The 19,376-nt window shown below is 52.5% G+C and overlaps 1 protein-coding gene across 1 annotated transcript in view; it reads right to left on the bottom strand.

Annotated features, from left to right (window-relative positions):
* NCOR2 (nuclear receptor corepressor 2) overlaps positions 1-19,376 on the bottom strand; it is a gene marked incomplete at its 5' end in the record, with an annotated part of 147,423 nt that overhangs the window by 117,609 nt on the left and 10,438 nt on the right. The window contains 2 exons of the mRNA XM_080355363.1: positions 11,974-12,154; positions 18,751-18,878. Coding sequence (XP_080211489.1) covers positions 11,974-12,154; positions 18,751-18,878 — 309 coding nt within the window. The remainder of the gene's footprint in view (positions 1-11,973; positions 12,155-18,750; positions 18,879-19,376) is intronic.

The following is a 19,376-nucleotide window of genomic DNA, read 5'->3' as shown; positions in this document are numbered from 1 at the left end:
CAATGCACCAGCACGCGTTGGGCCGGCAGAAGCGGGGAGGGCAGCAGGACCCCAGCCCGGCCGAGCCCCCGAACCCCCAAATTCCCACCCTGCACCCCAGGGAGCTCTGGCTCACTCACGGGTGACACCAGGTGCATCCTCCAGCACATGGGCAAACACACAGGAGGGAAAATCCACCACTGAAAAACCTCAGTTATTTAAAAATAAAAAATCGAGGGGAAATGAAAAGACAAAAGCCCTTCTCAGCCTGGTGTTATCAAGCAGAGGAAATGAGACTTCTAAAGCTCCCATTCAGAGAGGAGTGTGGGGGAGAGAAATCCCACTCCAGACGCACTTGAGGGAACAGCTTTTGAAATGGAAATGTTGCTCTTCAGAAACATTTGGATTTCCTGCTATTGCCAGGGGGAGGAAGGAGGCAGAGGAGGGACCAGGGGCTCCCCGGCCCTGCAAATCCAAACGGGGGACACAGGGGCAGCCCAGTCCGGGGGGATGTGTCAAAGGAGTTAATCTGGACCAGCACCCGGTATTAAGTCACCTTGACAGGGCATTGGGTTTATAGGGGAAGCAAGGGAACGAATGAAGACAGCTCTAAGCACCGCTGCAAGTAAGACAGACCTAAAAGCTGCTCGTGCTCCCTCCCTCCATAGCCATCAACCAAATTATTTTTGCCCTGAATCCTGGATGCTGAGCTGGCTGCTGAGAAAGGGCTTGAATGAGAAAGGAAACTCAAGCAAGACATAAGACTATTTTAGGGGTGGCTGAGACGCGCTGTGCAGCCAACCTGTTGAAACTTGTTGAACTCCCCATTTGTTTTGGCATCTTTGCTTTAAGTAGGTGCTGGCCCATGGTTCCCAACATGCTCACTGGACACAGCAGGGATATCATCTCTGCCAGACCCAACCACCAGCCCATACAAACACATCACAGAACAGTTTGGGTTGAAGGGACCTTCCCAGCTCCCCCAGTGCCCCCCTGCCATGACAGGGACATCTTCACCAGCTCAGGTTGCTCAGAGCCCCATCCAGCCTGGCCTGGGGTGTCTCCAGGGATGGTTCATCCACCACCTCTCTGGCCAACCTGGGCCAGGCTCTCACCACCCTCATGGCAACAATTTCTTCCTCGTGTCCAGCCTGAATCCCCCCTCCTTATTTTACAACCATCTCCCCTTGTCCTATCGCAACAGCTCCTGCTAAACTGCACCAGCCGTGGTCCCAACGCACCCCGGATGCACAGGGGATGGACAGGGCCCCTTGCAGACACCGCTGTGCATGGCGAGAGGCGGGTGCAGCCCCCAGCACGTCCCCCGACACGGGCTGCACCACCCACGAGAACCAGCGCCGGCTGCGCTCAGTGGTTTGTTATGCTAATAACTGTGTGGACAAGTGGAACGGGGTGCCCCAACATCCATTGAGTAGCTGTTTCCTTCTCTTTTCCACCCAGAGGCTGGATCCTGAGCCGCCGCGGCAGCAGGCGGGGGTGGCAGTGCTGGCTGTCCCCAATGCTGTCCCCACGGCCGGCGGGGCAGGAGGGTGGGAGGAAAGAACACCCCCAGGAGCAGGAAACGCAGGCGAGTGCAGGTCCAGACACGGGCCAGCAGCCCAGCCCTCCACCTCGACAAGCCCAGAAAAGCATGGAAAAAACAAACCTTTCAGGAGCGTTTTGAATACATTTGGAGATCTTTTTCTACCATAATATATTCCCCCCTCGATTTGGCAGGTAGAGACAGTCTCAGGGTGCAGGAACCATCACGGTGTCTCAAGCACAACACTCCTCAACCATCACTCAGCTTCGTGATTAGAGCAAGACTGACCAAGGAAGCACCAAATACCAACAACAGCGCCAGGTAAAGCAGCTTCCGAAGGCTCAGGACAGAAGCACCATTTCTAATTGCAAATGGCTGTGGGAGTCACTCGAACTGCAAACCCCTGCCCAGGTTGGTCCTGCGGAAACGCATCAAGCGCCCGTCTCTCCGGGCCAGGGTGTTACAGTAAAAAACCCCGAACATCTCAGCTCCCAGAACAAGAATAAGCTCACAGTGAATTTGTTATTATCTGTTAGCAAAGCAGCAGCTTCCCACCAAGGCTGGAATTTCCATCTTGGTTTGGCAGGCACGGGGCTGTGAAATGATTACTGTGTTTACTTTTCCTTTGCTAACTATAAAATCCCATTCCACCGCCCTGCCAAGAATGACTGAAGCTAATAAAATGCAGGCATTTGGAAGAAAGCAATAATAAACCTCCCTTTTGGGGCCTTTATGATGAAATTTCCCCGCTCTGATCAGCGATTATGCTGTATTCATGAACACTAGTGATGTCTCCAAGTGCACCCAGATTGACTCAAATCAATATTTAGCTTTGCTCGAGACTGTAAGTCTTTCTCCGTGTGGCTGCTGAAGGCAGGATCGCTGAACTGCACAGCTAGGAAAAACAGCTTACAAGTAGGTAGGGCAGCATATATGTGTCTGTGTACGTGTAAAAATGTAGGCTTTCCAATTACTTAAAAACCAGTGAAAAAGTATATCCACACAAAACACGCATGGATGCGTGAATTTACATATCCCTCTCCAAATATATCGAAAGGTATTAGTATAATGTACACTATATATCTACATACACATACCTGACTATTCTTCAGTAGCTTTTAGTGTTTGAAATACCGTAATGTTCCTGTGTTTACATCTGCCACTCTGTCAAGGCAGAAACACAGAGCTGCTGGGGGCAATCTGCTCTGTGTCTCCCCTGCGATGGCTGGTGCGAGATAAAGTAACACAGACCCAAAAAACAGCCTCAAGTAAAGGTCTGCGCTTGGTTTGGTCGCGTAACCACGCGGGATGGCTTGATTTGCGCTCGGCAATGGCTCTTTCTCAAGCAGCCATGGGAACGACGGCATCCAAGGCGAGATCAGAAGGCAGAAATGATTGCTGCTGCTCCTCGGGGAACAGCGCAGGGAGGAGAGAAATCCCTTGGCAGGGCAGCGATCAGAGCAGGCTGCTCAAAGGCGAGTCTAGGACACATCACCGTGCACGCAGAGCAGGTGACACAGTGCCCGGTGTGGCCTTGGGGGGGCGCTGGGGACTCTGCAGCCCCAGGGGGTCCCCTCGGGATGTGGTGGAGGCACCAGGCACCCCCATCCTCTGCCACAAGGCACTGCCAAGGGACAGCGTTCCCCGTGTCCCCTGCATCCCGCAGGAACACATCCTGCACTCGGGATTCAAGGGGCTGCCAGCCCTGGGCGGGAGGACGGCGAGCAGGAGCTGGGCTGATCGTGGCCGCATGCAGAAGGTACTTGGATGAAGCCCTAAGATGACCAAAGCATAACAACATCTAGGCCAGGACCTTGAGGAGGTGGTTCAGATAATTTCATCCCTCGCTGCCTCCCCGCCACTAATCTCTGCTTTCAATTCACCAAAGCAGGGGTGGGACACCTCGCTCCTGCTGGGCAAAAGCACATTTCCAAGGGCAGAGGGAGCAGCTCTGCTGCGCTCCCGCTCCTCACCCGCCTGCAAGAAAGGTGCCAAGAATTAGAATTACATTTTTCACGAGCAGCAGAACAAGCCAAGGGCCTGTCAGCTTGTCCTAAAACAACCCCTCTCCGCTCGCCGAGCGCAGCCAGCATTCCTGACGCACACCAGTGTCCATCGCCCCTCGGCCCCCCCATGCGGAGCATCTCGTGGTGGAGCAAGCCAGAAAACCCTCTGAACGTTCTCCGTCTAAAACACAGCCAAAGAGGTTTTGTTTAAAAAGCAGATTTGCGTCCAAAAAGAAAGGAGGTTTTCAGCGAGTGACTGCAACTAGGCCCTTTGGCACTCGACAGCTCCTCTCTTGTTATCGATGCTGAGGGTGTTGTTAAGAGATGAGGCTCCGCGAAGCACGGACGTGAAATCACGGAGCTTTAGCAAGAGCTGTTGCCATGTTCAGTACGTTATTACAGCTCCATCACCACAGGCACAAAGAGCAGCAACTCCTCTCTGCCAAATTCATCTCTGAAATCACTTCCCCACCCCGTCCCCTCCAGCAGCAGCAGAAAAACACCATCGATTGGTGCTGCATCTCCACGGCTTTCCAGACAGCGTCGGGAAGGAAGGATTTAGCACAAAATACCCTCCTCCTCCAAACATAGCACGTAAAATTAATCTGATCGGTGTCACAACTCGCTGGCTTTCGTCGCGTGAGTCAGAACCGTGGATGGGCTGCATTTCATAACAGTGGAAAAGTACAGCCCCAAAAGTGTGCTCGGGGCTGCACGTTTGCTGAGAAGACACCTGAGCTGCTCCCACCAAAGGTCCATGGAAGAGGAGAGGTGCGCAGGGTGCTGAACGAGGAGGCTCCACCTTCATCTGCCATCGGTGACAACCTCCTGCTGCTTTGTCACCTCCACTAACCAGCCAGATCACAGGGAAGCAGGAAGAATCACGCACCCCATCCCGGAGTGCGCGGGGATCCCACAGATGTGGGCAGGAGAAGAAACCCAGATCAGGCTGAGACTGCAGGGGAGGAAGAAAACACCCAGGACATCACTCTTGGTACCTGGACTGAATTCTTCACTGGAAATTTATTCCAGGTGGGAGTTTCTTTTTTACCACGAATGTGCAAAAATGGATTGAGAGGTGGCACAGCCGTTGTCACCTGCACCATCCCCAAGCTTTGGAGCAACCATAGGAGCCCCGTGCCAGGTCCGGCCACAGCAACCCGTGTCCTAAGTCCCAACTGAGGACTGACCAAGTTAGGTAGCAAATTATAATAGCTTTGCTGTCCTGCATTTCCAGGACATAACAGGGCATGTGAGAATCCTTGCTGTTAAAGAAAAAATAGGCACATGTAACAGATGTACAAACACTTCAAAGATGGAGAAGAAAAATCTCCATGAATCCACACAGCACACGTCGCTCCCAACGCTGCCCTGCTGCAAGCAGAAAGAGCTGGCAATATTTCTTCCAATTACAGGGGTGAGACACACAGTCAAGGGACTGACTTTCCCTCAAGCAGATCAGGTGAGATGTTGCACTGCGCGAGCCTTGCGATATTGACTGAACGGAACAGAAAAGTCCAATTATGTAAATGATGAAGCAGGCTCCCGAGAAGCAGCCAGCCTTATCACACTGCCTTCTCCACCGCTACGGCTTGAAAGGCAATTTAAAAGGTTGTTTTGGATGTCGATCACCGCAAATGAGCCGAAGAAGTGCAAAACAACCACCTGCGCTTGAGGCACCGTCAGTTTGCCGGTGGGTTTTCCAGCCGTGTTGAGCCTCGGCCCTGCTCCCGGTGGCTTGGGGACAGACGGGGGCCGGAGCAGGACACAGCCAGGCTGTGGGCAGCTCGGGGAAGGTCAAGTTCAGTTTTACACCCTGCCCCCGGATCACTTCCACAGCCCACGAGGGCTTTACCTGCTGTGCCTGAGCCTCTCAGGCCATAGCTCAGTTCTCCAGCCATGGGAAATTCAGCTGAAAAAGGGAATAAAATCAGTTGTTTTGTCAATCTCAGTGCTCCTGCCCTTTAACCTCCCGTCCCAGGGCCGGCTGGAGGAGCCAAACATCTCATAAGGACCACGTGGTGCGTGGTAACATCGGCTTTTCACATGAAACCCGAGTGAGTCCATGCGTGGACAGAGCATCCCGTTCCAGGTACAACACCCCTCCGCTGTTTGCTCCCTGGTTTCCCACCCCGAGCCGGCGCACGGTGCTGACGAGCCCCCTCCCGGCACGGCCGCGGCACAACGGGCGACACGATGAGCTCCCGGCAACACCGCAGCAGCCGGACGGGGGTACCCGGCAGAGATGAGCTCTGCAGGTGTGTGAGACCACGGGCAGGTGAGCAGGAGTCCACACACTCACACGCATCCTCCTGCCATTCGGAAATGATCTTTGGAGCAGACCGGAAAGCAGGGGAAGGGAGAAATCCAGCCAAAAGTGTTTGTGCTGTGACAAGGCAAAAAATGCAAATATTTCAGCTTTTAAATATGTTTGGAATGGCAGAGAATGCCAACATCTCCCTCATCTTCCCAGAAATAGCTTTTGAATCATTGCTGCCCTAACTCAAAGTCCTCCCTCCCCCACCCCCGCCCCACCGAATGGTTTTTGCAATCAGATTTTTATCAAGCACAAGTCGACAGCGTGAACAACCACCCGAACAACCACACGGCAGACGGGTGGATGTCGAACACGTAGCACGAGGATCCTCCTACAGCTGCTGAACTCGACAACCCCGCACCCTCGCTGCTGATGGGCACCCAACCGCAGCGCCGGCCCCGGGACCACGGGGAAAGCACAGGGAGTTCAGAAGAAACGCTGCTCTGCAGAGAAAGGAGGACAACGGCAGGAAAGACGTAGGTACATTCGCACCCGCTAAAACTGCTGCATTTCACAGCTCAGACCTGAGGATAGAGGCACTTCAACAGGAGTCTGTTCCTCCAAGACGTGGTTGGGAGGCCACACGCCACGTGCGGGCTTTGCAGTGAGCACCCTGCAGTCCTTAGGGTGACAATTTTTCTTCTTGTGGTAAGATGCTTGAGGCATTTCACCCTTCACCTTCTTCTCATGGCAAGTTGTTTGAGGCGTTTCAGCTTTCACAGGGCTGATGGAGCCACACACGGCGCTGAGCTCTGCGCCTCACCTGGGTTTCGGATAACCTGGAGCAAACATGCAGCCTTGGCGTGTCCCCAATCCATCGGTGCTACCACCACATCCCACGGGGCTCGCCAGCAGCCACCCACCAGCCTCCCCACCTCACCAGATGTGGGCACAAGCACATCTGGCCAAGGAAACAGCTCCCTCTCCTGCAGCAGAGGCGCACGGCCAAGGAGGGCACCTCTGTCGCTGGGTCCCCGCTTGCAGACGTTCATAAACAGCCCCAGTAATGAGCCCAGAGCTCCTTTTCCCAAGTGAACCACCACTTCTGGCAGGGACGGGACAGCCCAGCGTGACCCACGTCAAAGACTCGAAGGCTACGTGAGGGCACGTGCCTGGGACGGCCAACGCTCGCAGCGTCGTTTCCTTCTCCAGCCCCTCCGCGCTATTGTTCCGTGGCAATAAATCACGGGGAGGTGCTGGAATTCAGGGCTGGTTTCTGCAGGAGGAAGCCCAGGGTGCAGGAACCGAGATGCCGCCTCACTTTTGCTGTTCGCTGATGCCCTCGGCTGCCGCGCTCGGAGCACCGCGGCTCTCCCAGCCCAAAGCACGGCTGCTTCTCCACCCGCTCCGCTCCCTTCCCCCAGCACCGGATTACTCTATTAGAGATTATGCTTTTGCCAGTTCCCTCCAAGCCAACTGGGGCCTCTGCCAAGGTCAACACAAGTTCCAGCCAGTTTCATTAATAACTGCAAGACCAACCCACTGGAAACTCTGAGAGGTTAATCCCAGCAACAGATCAATGTTCCCATAACAAAGCCACAGAGCAGAAACGCGAGTGGTGAATTACCAGCCCAGTTATCTGTGCTGGGAGCTGCGGGTCTGTCCCTCCGAGCATCCCTCCCCATGCTGGGGCAAACCCCATGGCAGAGAACCCAACCTCCCACTCCTCTGCACATTCAACAAGGGATGGAACAGCTCCCAGCGCTCCCAAACCTCCGACGAGGGGGACATGGGGCTCCCAAAATGCCTTTGGGTTGTCCTGGGTGCTCTGCCAGCCTGTGCCAGGGCTGGCGTTAGCGGCTCGCCAAGAGCCTTCCCATCCCGCAGCCTGGCTTCCAGGAGTTCATTGTAAATCAGGCTCTGGAACGGGCAGCCAGTGTGAAATTTGGCATGTATGCTGATGGCTTCAATGCATCATTAAAAAGGCATTTGAAATGTGTTAATTCCTCCTTTTTCAATTAATTCCTTTTAAAGCTACATTAACGTGCATCAAAGCAAAATACCCTTTGCCCTAATTTCTGCTTTGCTGTACGTATTTCCTGGTCCTGGTGCTGTCTTTCCCAAGAGTCCCCTTCCCTTTTCTTATTCCAGGTTTTAGTCTGCAGCACAACAAAAACACACAGAAAGGGAAGAAATTAAAACCCTTCAACAATGTAAAGCAGAGTCCAAGTCCTAACAACACACAGCTTCTTAATAGCCTTTTTCCATCCATAGTCATTAATTATTTGACAAAAGAGGGAAGCGGCATTGTCCCTTGTACAGATGGGGAAAATCTGAGATATGGAAAGGGAAGAGACTTACCCAGTGACCTGCCAGGGCAGATGGCAGCAAGGTTCAGGTTTCCTAAGCCTCCACCCAGCCCCACACCCATGGGACTATGGGCTCCCCATAAGCATATTCCTGCTGGAGCAATAAGCTACATATAAGTGCAGCCAGACAGCGCTTGCACGGCGACGAAATGCAGATCACGACTGACTCACATCCTATAGGAAAGGAGCAGCAAACCACGTACGTGGTGGAAAAGCAGTCTCAGAATTGGGAAGAAGAACAACTGGGAATAAGGAGAGATGGAAGGGGAGAGGCAGGAGTAACCTCCGGCTCTGGAGAGGGGCGAGCAGACACGGCACGTCCCCGCGGAGCGGGATCACACGCCTCACCAGCTGTGCACGTACGTGCAGGACGGGGATCGCGCAGATGCATTACTGGTCTGCTCCGGAGCCATTTGTTTTGCTCCTATCTGTTGTTACGTGATGAAGGTTCGTGAGTTTCTCTATTGGAAAGAAAGCAGAAGCCATCGAGGGTCCTGGGAACCAGCTCCTGCATCTCTGCCAAGAGCACACCCGGCAAATCTGCATCACGGCAGCTCTTCCAGTGAACCTCACATCCAGGTTTGCAGCGGTGGAAAAAACATTCCTGCTTTAGTTTTGCCTGGTTATTCTCGGCCAGCTCAAGGGAGCACCTTCTCCGAGGCAGCACCAGTCCATGCAGGCACAGAGGGCACAGGGAGATTCCTATTTCCCCAGCAGACCAAGCTCACCAGAGCCCTCCTGGTCACATCCAGCAGCAGGAGCCCAGGACCACAGCACCGCAGCAATGTGACAGCAACCCCTCTGGCAGGGAAAAAGATGCTGAAGTGGGGGACAGCAGGCAAGAAAACAACCTTCTGTTCCATCTTGAAAAGAAACACTAATATTTGAGGATATGAGCTATGTGAGGTTGTTAAGGAAAGGTAATATCTTTTATTAGACCAACTGAGATTTAGCCGTAAAGCTGCTGCTTTTGAAAGGCACGCTGCCCAAAAGCGCGTCTGTTTTCTCCAGCTCCAACACACTGATCTAACAGAAGACATCACCTCCTCCTTGCAAACCAAGCCTTGCTTGGAGAGAGGCTGCAGGGATCCCAAACGGGGTAAAGGGGCCCAGCTCTCCCCACATTTGGGAAAGACAGATGAGGAATAGAAGTCCCGAGATTCACTTCTCTTCAGGAAAAAACTCTGGAACCTGTTACCAGCATTTGCCACGTGAATTACTCTGTGTTCAGAGCACGGATTATGGCCCAAAGCAAAGGCCTTGGAAAGGTGTTAACTTCTCTCCCTGGGCTGAGGGTTGGTAAACCCGACGTAACCAGTAGTCATCAGGGACGTGCTGAACTCACTCCACCACAGACCTGACTCTGCATTTCAGCTCCACCACTGCTCTGAAACCAGAGACCAGCAGATATCTGCTGCCTGAAAGCAACATCCATCGCTGCTGCGTTACAGCGACATCCCTGGGGACCGCCAGGCTGGCACCCAGAGCGCACAACCAACCCCCGCCCTTTTTATTGAGGGTTTTGTGAAGTTCTTTACTGTGCAAAAAATAGCTCGATCAGCATAATCACCATGAAAAGCAGCCATAGCGCTGTTACTCCGAGCTCACCCCTGCACAGTGACTGCAACAACGTGGAATGGGGTGAGGGGTAAGCGAACAACTCCTGGGATGCTCCGTCTAAACAACGACCGGTGCGTTTAGCAATACGGGGTTCACATGGCACATCTCGCCCGGCTCGCAAAGCTGCCCTAGATACGATATCAAACAACTTCATCGGCACTGAGTCAGCAGCACAGATGGAACAGTCAATTCCTCTTTCCGGCTCCGGTCACTGGGACACACGTCCCGCTGCCACGTTTGTGACACCGCAGCTCGGAGATGCACAGAGACCTCTGGCTCTACACCCACCTTGCAGGAAAGGAGGAATCTTGCAGAATAACCCCCGAGAAGGGAAGACACGCTGAGCAAGAAGGGAAAACACGGTGCTGCTCAAAGCAAAGCGCAGGCCAGCGTCCGCGGGGATGAGCTGGCAGGGCAGGCGTCGTCCCAACGTGTGGTTTAGCAAGTCCCAGCAGCCAGGGAGAGGAGCAGACCCAGCCGTGGAGCTCGGCACAGAGCCTCTCGGGAAGGTCTTCAGCAGCTGCAAATGCAGACGCACCTTCCGAGCGCTGCTCCTACATCCCGGACGTGCGTTCTGCTCCTGACCGCTTCTTACAAACGGCTCCACTAAAAGCACGGTCTTGTCATGCTGTCTCACAGCTTTCACTCGTTCATTAACAGATGTTTTAAGTCCCACAAAATGCATGTAATTTTTGGAAGCGTGTCACAGACCAAGAAGCAAAGGCAGCCCCTGAACTCCCCAACTAATGCCTCAGGAGTGGCTTCGCCCGCTAGAAACAAATAGCTGAGACAACACGTGGTTTTCCAGTGAGAGGCAGAACAGAACTGCTGATGGAAACAATGCGCAGACAGAAAAGCCGTCCTGGTTTCCTCACATCTTTGGACGTGGATCATTTTTGTTTCGTGGCCAACAGCTGATTTTCCCCAATAGCCACCCAACCCAGCATCCCCCAGGACACTCGCGGGTTCAGAGCCAGCACGAGGCATCCCGGTGGCACAGGGACCAGGCTCCTCCTGCCTGTCACAGCATCGCCTTGGGAAGATGCATCTCTGAGGGAGCAGCAAAGAGGGGGCACAGAAGGGCCACAGCATCTCAGAGGCATTTTTTTGAAGGCAACACACTCTCAAGAGCTAAAGGAGAGCACGCTGACACGTCTGGTGCTTTTCTCACAGACTCCAAGTTCAAATACAGCTCATGAAAACAAGCTGCTCTATCCCCTCCCAGCACCGGCTCACCCACCACACCAGCACTGGCCATTGCTCATTGACAGTCCCGCATCCCCGGCTCCAGGAGACCCAGAATTCCCCTAAACTTTATCATCCTTCTCACTTAAGATGGGTCAGAGGGACCTCATATAAGGCTGTATGGATAAGGGATGTCTGAATATACCGGCATAACCAAGCAAGAGGTTTCTCACCCGTGTGTTATTTCAATCAGCTCCCAGAGCAAACCAGCCCCTTCCTCTTCCCTTCCCCACGGGCTCCGGCATCTCCCGACCCAGCGTGCGGCTGCGCTAACCCTCGGTTACCACCTGTCCCCGGCCTGTTCACTCAGCAACACGCTCCTGTCAACCAGGAATATGCCCAATCTCGAGGTAAAATCAAATACAATTTACCCCAATGTAGCATGAAAGTAAATCCAAATAGGCAGGCGAGCTAGGGATTTCTCCTTGCTACATCTATCACATGCGCAGAGGGGACAATTGCAAGTAAACAACTTGCTTTGTTAAATGAGACTAAGACAAGGTAGGCTTTCCTGGGGAAGATTAGATTAAAGAACCACCAGCAACCGATCCAAACCCTTCAAGCACCGATATTAAATAAAGAGAGGTGATAAATGAGAAAGGTCAAGAAAAATCAAATCAGGGCACAGCATCCAGAAAAGCCAGACATGAGCACCCCTAATTCAGCCTACCGGAGCTTCCAAATTGTTCTGATGCATCTAATAGCCCAGTAAATACAAACCTGTGACTATAATAATTATGGGGAAAGCTGGATACGCTTCCATTTCTCCAAAGAGGCCACTGCGTCTCAGTGAACACCACCCAACACCGCCAGCGCTGTTTGATACAGCTGGTACCCCATCCGCACTGGTTTCAGGAGCGGCCCAGAGCCCCCAGGGCAGCTCTACACAAGCCAAGGGGACCCCAAAACACAGATCCCACATACATGTGGCATCCCGAGCCAATGTCGCCTTACCTTTGAGAGATCCTCTGTCCCTCCCTGCTGGCTCTGGTTCAGGAGAGGCGAGTGCCGCATCAGGGGGTCCTGCAGCAGGTCCAGGCGCGGTCTCTTGCTTTCAATGAACTCCAAGTCCGACGGCTTGGTCAGGTCAGAGAGATAGGGGTGCGCCTCGGTTCTCAGGTGCAGCTCCTGAGATCTGGGGACAAAGAGAAAGGAGCCTTTAGAAAACAAACCACCCTGCTCTCCCGTGCGCTAGGACTGCAAGCTACTTGAGGAGGACCGAGGGCTCAACTGCTGCCCATTAAGGGCTCCCATGTGAGCAAAGGCTGAGGGAGCTGTGGCTCTGGAGCTTGGAGGACACCAAGGGGTGACCTCATTAATGGTTATCAGTATGTAAAGAGTGAGTGTCAGGAGGATGCAGCCAGGCTCTTCTCGGTGACAACCAGGGACAGGACAAGGGGCAATGGGTACAAACTGGAACACAAGAGGTTTCATTTAAATATGAGAAGCAACTTCTCAATGGTGAAGGTGTCAGAGCCTGGCCCAGGCTGCCCAGGGGGTTGTGGAGTCTCCTTCTGTGCAGACATTGCAACCCGCCTGGACACCTTCCTGTGTAACCTCATCTGGGTGTTTCTGCTCCATGGGGGGATTGCACTGGATGAGCTTTCCAGGTCCCTTCCAGTCCCTGACACTCTGGGATTCCCCAGGAGGATGCTGGTGTTAGGTTAACGGTTGGACAACCTGATCTTATAGGTCTTTTCCAAGCAAAATGCTTCTGTGATTCTAAGGGCGGCCAGGTGGGCCTGGACTCAAACATCTCAGGATTCCACAGACCCACAGGTCGGTGTGTCTCCTGGAGTGCTCAGTCTGCACAGGCAGAACCAGAAATCTATCGGGGAGCAAGACGGGCGGTGCAGCATCACTGCCGCCCCGCTGTCCCCCTCCTCAGCATCGCCACCGTGTCACCTGGAAACCCGCCACCACCTCCTGTCCCACCACACGCTGTCCCTGCACCGGGACAAAGCAACCGAGGCTGCAGGTTTGAGTTCCCTGGTCACACCACGTGCGTTGGGCTGCTCAGAAAAAGCCAGAGCTCAGAAAATCCTCAGTTCTGGCCCATAAATCACCCTGCGGCCCTTAAGACCATACAGGGCTCCCTTATGCCATATTTGGCTTACTTAGCCAGAGGTACCCACACCACTGCTTATTGTTAGCATCTTCTATAGCAATGCCAAAGATTATATGCTGGGGAAAAAATGCATCCTCCTCTGTGGCTAGATAGTAGGGATTTATTTTTCCAGGATGGGGGAGGAAAGAAACTGGCCACATGTAGCTGCACATCTGACGGAGACCTGGCAAACTATAAAAGCACGTTATCCAGTGATAGGAACTGCACCGACGAGCCACGTCAGGCTCAAATATCTTTCACTTACTAAATGTGATGCAGTTGGTAATACCTGGATGTTTGGTTTGCTTTTTTAAAGCAAATATAAAACTTTTTTTGCAGCTCTGTTTTTTCTAGCAGGATTCTCCTGGGGGAATTGTAAAGGGATCCTAACAACAATACATTAAACGTTTTACTGTGCCCAGGGGTCAGCTTTGCTGCAGCAACTCCAAGGGTGTGTTTTTAACACTTTAGGCAGAAGTGTCTCTTAAAGAAATAAAAATTAAATTAAGCACAGGAGATTCAAAGCTTGGAAACAAAAAATGGTGTGTGTTTTATCCTCTTTCCTCACTTAAACAAGGTTGTTCAAGTCCTCCTGAGCTGCGTGGTGAAGGATCCTCCCCAGTTACCAAATGACAAACCAAACAGCCTCCAAAACCACTCGAAGGGGAAGAAAGGATGGGATGAGTTTTGCCATGCACAAAAGACAGGGGGTCTTGGGCATTGCTTGGCCCCGACCCACAAACTGCAACTCCTGACATTAATTTCTACCGAGCTAATTAAATATCTTGGAGAAGATGGCTAAAAGGGAAGGAGCCAGAGCCCCTTCAAGCCAGCAGGAGTTTTTCCAGCAGTTTTAACGCTCTGGGCCACATCCAGAGAGAGGAGGAACCCCGTGAAACCCCTTTGTGAGGGGCAGCACCTCAAGCAAAGCTCTGCTGCCCCAGGGCAGAATCAACCCCGCTCCAGGGAAGCAAGTTCCGTTTGGTTTGGGTTTAATTTTTTAAATTGGGGCAGCACCTTTGCCACTGACACACAGGAACAGAATCTAGCTCATCCTCCTCCTCCTCACAAAGGGGCCGGGGCGGCCCCGGCGCTGCCGAAACGTCAGTGCAGAACAGCTCTTAAGCTCGGCTTTGAGGCACAGAGCTCGCTCCACCTGCAAACACTTTCACACCGAATGATCCTCAGGCTTTCTCAGCAAGCCCAGAAATCCCTCCCGGCACCTCTGGAGTTTCCTGCTGGCTGGTCCCAACCCCTCGTGCAAACCCTGCCCGCCGGCGCTTGGGGCTCTGCTGGAAAACCCAGCGACAATGAGCAACTGTTGAGCTGGGCAGGTGTTAAAATATTCCAACACCAAGGCCCTGCTGTACCGAAGCAATTTAAAAAGTCAGATGTATTTATTTTCACTTCTTTTTTTTAAGGCTGTATTACCAAGAAACTGTTAATTGACACAGGACAGCTCCGAGATCTCCGCAGTCATCAGGAACCCAACACAACCCGCCGCACAGACACGACTGCTACCCTCAGAAAAAACCCATGTATTTTTAAGATAAGAGCAGCACTCAGCTTTACAAAGGCAATTACTCACCGCAGGGCAGGGGCCGCGCCGGGGAAAGCAGCTGCAATGTTACAGGGTGCTATTTTATTTCCATTTCCCCATCCATTGGAACTGCTATTAACTTTACCCACTGGAATTTCCAGCCGCTCCTGAGATCGCTTTACCCGACACAACCAAATCCAAACGCTCCCACTTGAAGCCTTCACACCTCTCACTCTTCACAACAGCCTCTACACCGCGATGACGGGACCCCTGCCTGAAAAACCCACGGCTTTACACAGAGTTTGGGGTTTCGCTGCATTTTCCAAAGAGATCCCACCTGGTTGGTTTATTCCAGAGCTTCCAGCTTCGCTGAAGGGAAAGAGTGTTTTTGATTGCATGAGAGTTACGCATGATTAATTGAAATAAACCAAATGCTAGCGTTAATGATGAAGCGGGACAGGTTAGTCCTCATCTGGAGTCCTAGCCCCACTAGCACCTCCCTTCTAACACTCAACCCAGTTTTTCTCACTTTCGTGGACCAAAATCTATATATATAGAAGAGAAGAAACCCCTATGCTTGTCACCTTGCCAGGACATTCCTCTGCAAGTACTCACAGTACGACTTGTACTAACAGCAGATCCTGAAGCACTTGTCTTCGCTCCTGCCGTCCAGTTGGCACAGCCAACCGAACCAGCTCAGGGGAAGTCTGTGGATCCTTCCAAGAAAAAGCCTGCTCCCAAAAAACCCATCACGGAAAGCAGCACATCCCTGCAAAGACAGACAGAGCCAACTTTCCCTGCAGCAACAGATTCAGAGAGGTGCAGGTTTTCCTTCTCCCATCCAAGATGGAATTGCCGCACAGGGAGTTCAAGTCTCTGCCCATGCACCGAGGCAGGATGAGGACTCCCTGGGTGATAGATGTGGAGACGGGTTGTGTGCAGCTCCCAGCATGTCCTGCAGGACGGGGTTGTGTAGGAGGAGAGCCCACGGTGGTGGGACACTGCAGGAACTGGTTGTTCCCATCCTGCCCGACCCACCAGGCTCAGCTGTGGGGACAGCAGCTGCCTGAGCCTGACATCGAACACGCTTCGTGCTCCAAGACGTGGGGCCATCTCAGCACCCCGTTTCTTCCAGCAAGTTACGACTCAACACCTTTTTGCCACCAACACCTGATTCATACTAAAAACACTGTGTCCATGGTGACAAGCTTCACCGCTTGTTCCCTTTACACAGGACGACAACCAGCCACCACCCTGGTGACTACAGCAAAACTGCAGCAAGGACAGACAGAGAAACTGTGAGGCTGTAGGAGGACAACCTAAGCAAGCCCAAGTGATTTCTGCAGGATTTAAAGCCACCACAACCAACACCAGACAGGCTGTTGCCCCCAAACACCCAAAGCAATGGGGGACTGGAAGGATTTCCCTCCACCAACACCTGCTTCAAGGGGAGGATTGCCTCCTGCCCACCATGGCAGGGGACCCAGGTGAGCGCCCATCCTTCCAGACCCAGCACACCCCCGTGCTTCCCTCCACTCCTCCCTGTGCCTGCTTGGCTGAGGTTATTTGTTTCCCCCCTCCCCAGCCCCTCATAGCAGCTGCCTCTGCTCAAAGCCATCAGTCCCGGGCAGAAACAAAGCCCAAGCGCTCACAAATGCGTGAACCTGCCAAGGGGACACAGCTGCAGAGACGGCTGATCCCACCACCTCCCTTCGCCAGGCTGGGCTCCGCACCACGCACAGCCAGAGCTGGTTGTCGGGGTGGACATCAACAACCAACCCAACCTGCTCCAAAACCTCCAGGGTCTTGGCCCTGGAGCATCCGAGGAACCCCCAGGTGAGCAACCAAACATGCAAAGGGCTCCACGACAGCACATCAGGTGCTGTTTGATGGTAGGTCCTCACAGCACAAAGATGAAAACACAAAGCCCCCATAGGATCAGTTTCTAACTGTAGTGCTTAAAGATGCGGAGAAACAGCAGCTGGCTTTGCAAAACAGACCAACACCTCCCCAGCGCCACCCAGTTTGAATGACTTCAATAATTCATTACACTGGGTTGAAAATGTCTGCAGATCCCCCCATCCCGCATCAAAAGATATCCAACTTCTTTTATTTTTAAATGAGCCTACATCCCAGCATTTTGGCACAAGATGCCGACTGAGCTCAACTCAAGTGGTATTTTTAGCTCTATTACCCAGTATAATTTTTGCAGAAGATCAATTCTTCAGATGTTACAGGGAAAAAAAGATGAAATTAAGTTGAGTATGTCATTAAAAAGTTCCTTTTTATAGCACGCCAAAACTTCACCATTCAGGTCGGGAGTGCTGAAGTGGCCGTGATAACCATTTGGTTGTGTAAACCTGGCCACCTCGATTAACATCTACCCACATTCACAGGGCTGTCAACACTAAAATAAAGTTTGGAGGATTTGAAACATCTGTAAACCGAAGCGAGATGCTTGGATGGCCACAGCACATTAGGCGTGTGGTATAGTAGACACCGAGGCTTGCGGCTGGTTTGGGGTTTTCTTGTGATATGGAAGAACCAAAGTATATATATATATGTTTAAACAGCACATTCGGACCTTGAAACCTTCATTTTACTGGAGAGCAGAACTGGTTCTCTGTTTTGCAAACCATAAGTGGTGTGAAAAACAAATGGGCATCAGGTCCTCTTTACCCATCTCCCCCAAATTCAGCTGAATCTGATCCACTTCTAACATAATTATGTTATTCTGTGCTAAGAAATCAAAGCCAAGGCAATGTAACACATGGCGATAAATCACTGACCATCAGAAGCAGCATGACCCTCTGTACATGCAGGAGCCACAGACACAACCCCGAAGAGCACATCTGGGGGGAAGATGCAAAACTAACTCTGGAGGCTGCTTTTTGCCTCTGGATTCTCCTGGCGCTGTTCCTGCTGAGCACCACGCTGGATCCAGCCCACGAAAAAAGTGGGTCCTGGCCGCACCTACACCTTTCCACATCCAGCTTCCTGAGGTCCTTCCCCCGTTCCGTAACTATTATGATTTTAGAGAAACAGATTCATTCCTGTGACTCTCAGCCCAAGGAATGAGCCTCAAAACCAAAACTGCTTTGCATAAATCTACGGTAGCAAGGTTCTTATTTCTCTTCCAGGTCATTTTTTTTCCCAAAGCCACTAAGCATCAAATGCAGAAGAGAAACTGTGAGAGCGCAACGTTTTGTGACCAAACAGAGAGTGAGAGCGATGGTCTTTGGAACAGAGCAGCTCCCGTGGTTAAAGCATCCACAGCGTTTCCAAAGCCACGTGGCGCTGCCCTGGGTCGCACCTAAAAACGCTGCCAGGCTCCCATGGGGGCTACGAAATCAGCGGTGACACGGGGGGAGCTGAGATGGGAGCAGACAGGAATAAAACAGCTCGGAGAAAGTTGCGCGAGGGATGCAGGAAGAGAAACAGAAACAAAGAAAGCGAGGAGGAAGAGCAGCAGAGGAAGCGGAGATGCGCGGTGGAAATGAGCTCTTCTCAGCCTCGGGAGCCACAGACCAAACCTGACCACAAGGCTTTATTTCCAGCAGTGAAGAAAGCCAATGTGACCAGTCACAGTGACGTGCAGCTCTACAGAAGGGAAGGGAGGTGGGGTTTTGTTTTGTTTGGTGTTTTTAAGATGTTTTTAAAATGCATGGCAGTCCAAGGCAAGAAACCAGAAGGCAAAGGTGCCAAGTGCGTTTGCACGATGAAGCAAAGAGCGGCACAGGGACTGAGCACAGTCAGTACAAATACAGAACAGAATACTGGACAGGACAAGAGGTGATGGTTTTAAACTAAAAGAGGGGAAATTCAGGCTACACAGGAGAGGGTGGTGAGAGCCTGGCCCAGGTACCCAGAGAGGTGGTGGATGAACCATCCCTGGAGACATCCCAGGCCAGGCTGGACGGGGCTCTGAGCAACCTGAGCTGGTGCAGATGTCCCTGTCATGGCAGGGGGGGAACTGGGGGAGCTGGGAAGGTCCTTCAACCCAAACTAGGACTGCCTGGGTCCCAGAGCCATGCACAACACTCGCTCACACAGTCAGGGTGTCTGTGGGGCCAGGGGACGGTACCTCTCATTGCCCGGCTGGAACTCGGAGAGCAGGGACGGCCGCCGCCGCTGCGGCTGCATGATCGACCCCGGCGGGAGGTGGGACACAAAGTCCCTGGAATGATGCTGGTACTCCAACAGCGCCACGTCCTGCAAAAACAAACACAGAGAAGCTCATTAGGCTGGTGGCCGCTTTCAAGCAAGCGTTGAACCCCAACAATTGCGAATAAACCACAGAGATGTTCTTCCTTTGAAGCACCGTGTTGGGATGGGAGCTCGGCCCCCAGTCCAACCTGCCTCCAGCCTTCTCCTGGGGCTAATCCCAGGCTGGACCCTGCGATGGGGGCCCAGCAAGCTCAGCCCAGCCACTGAGCACACACACAGGGATTTCCAGCATCCAAGCAGTCCTGATGACAACTCAAAATCCAAGGGGAAGAACAGGTAAGAAGAAAATCCAAAGTCACAGGATACTTCCAGCTTCAATAGTCCATGCAGCAAGATGAGGAACAGAAAAAGAAAATTCAGAAAAGGAAGACTAGAAATCACAAATGTTATCTGGAGAGTGTCCCTTTAAACACAGCTCCCCTGGGCTGAGCTCAAGGGGTTTGAAAGAACAGTTTGTTGCTTGCTACGTGTACGTCCCTTTTG

Source organism: Nesoenas mayeri (assembly GCF_963082525.1).
Source record: "Nesoenas mayeri genome assembly, chromosome: 17".
Taxonomy (NCBI): Eukaryota; Metazoa; Chordata; class Aves; order Columbiformes; family Columbidae; genus Nesoenas; species Nesoenas mayeri.
The sequence above is the reverse complement of the archived record's forward strand: the minus strand, read 5'-3'. Positions and strand labels throughout refer to the sequence as shown.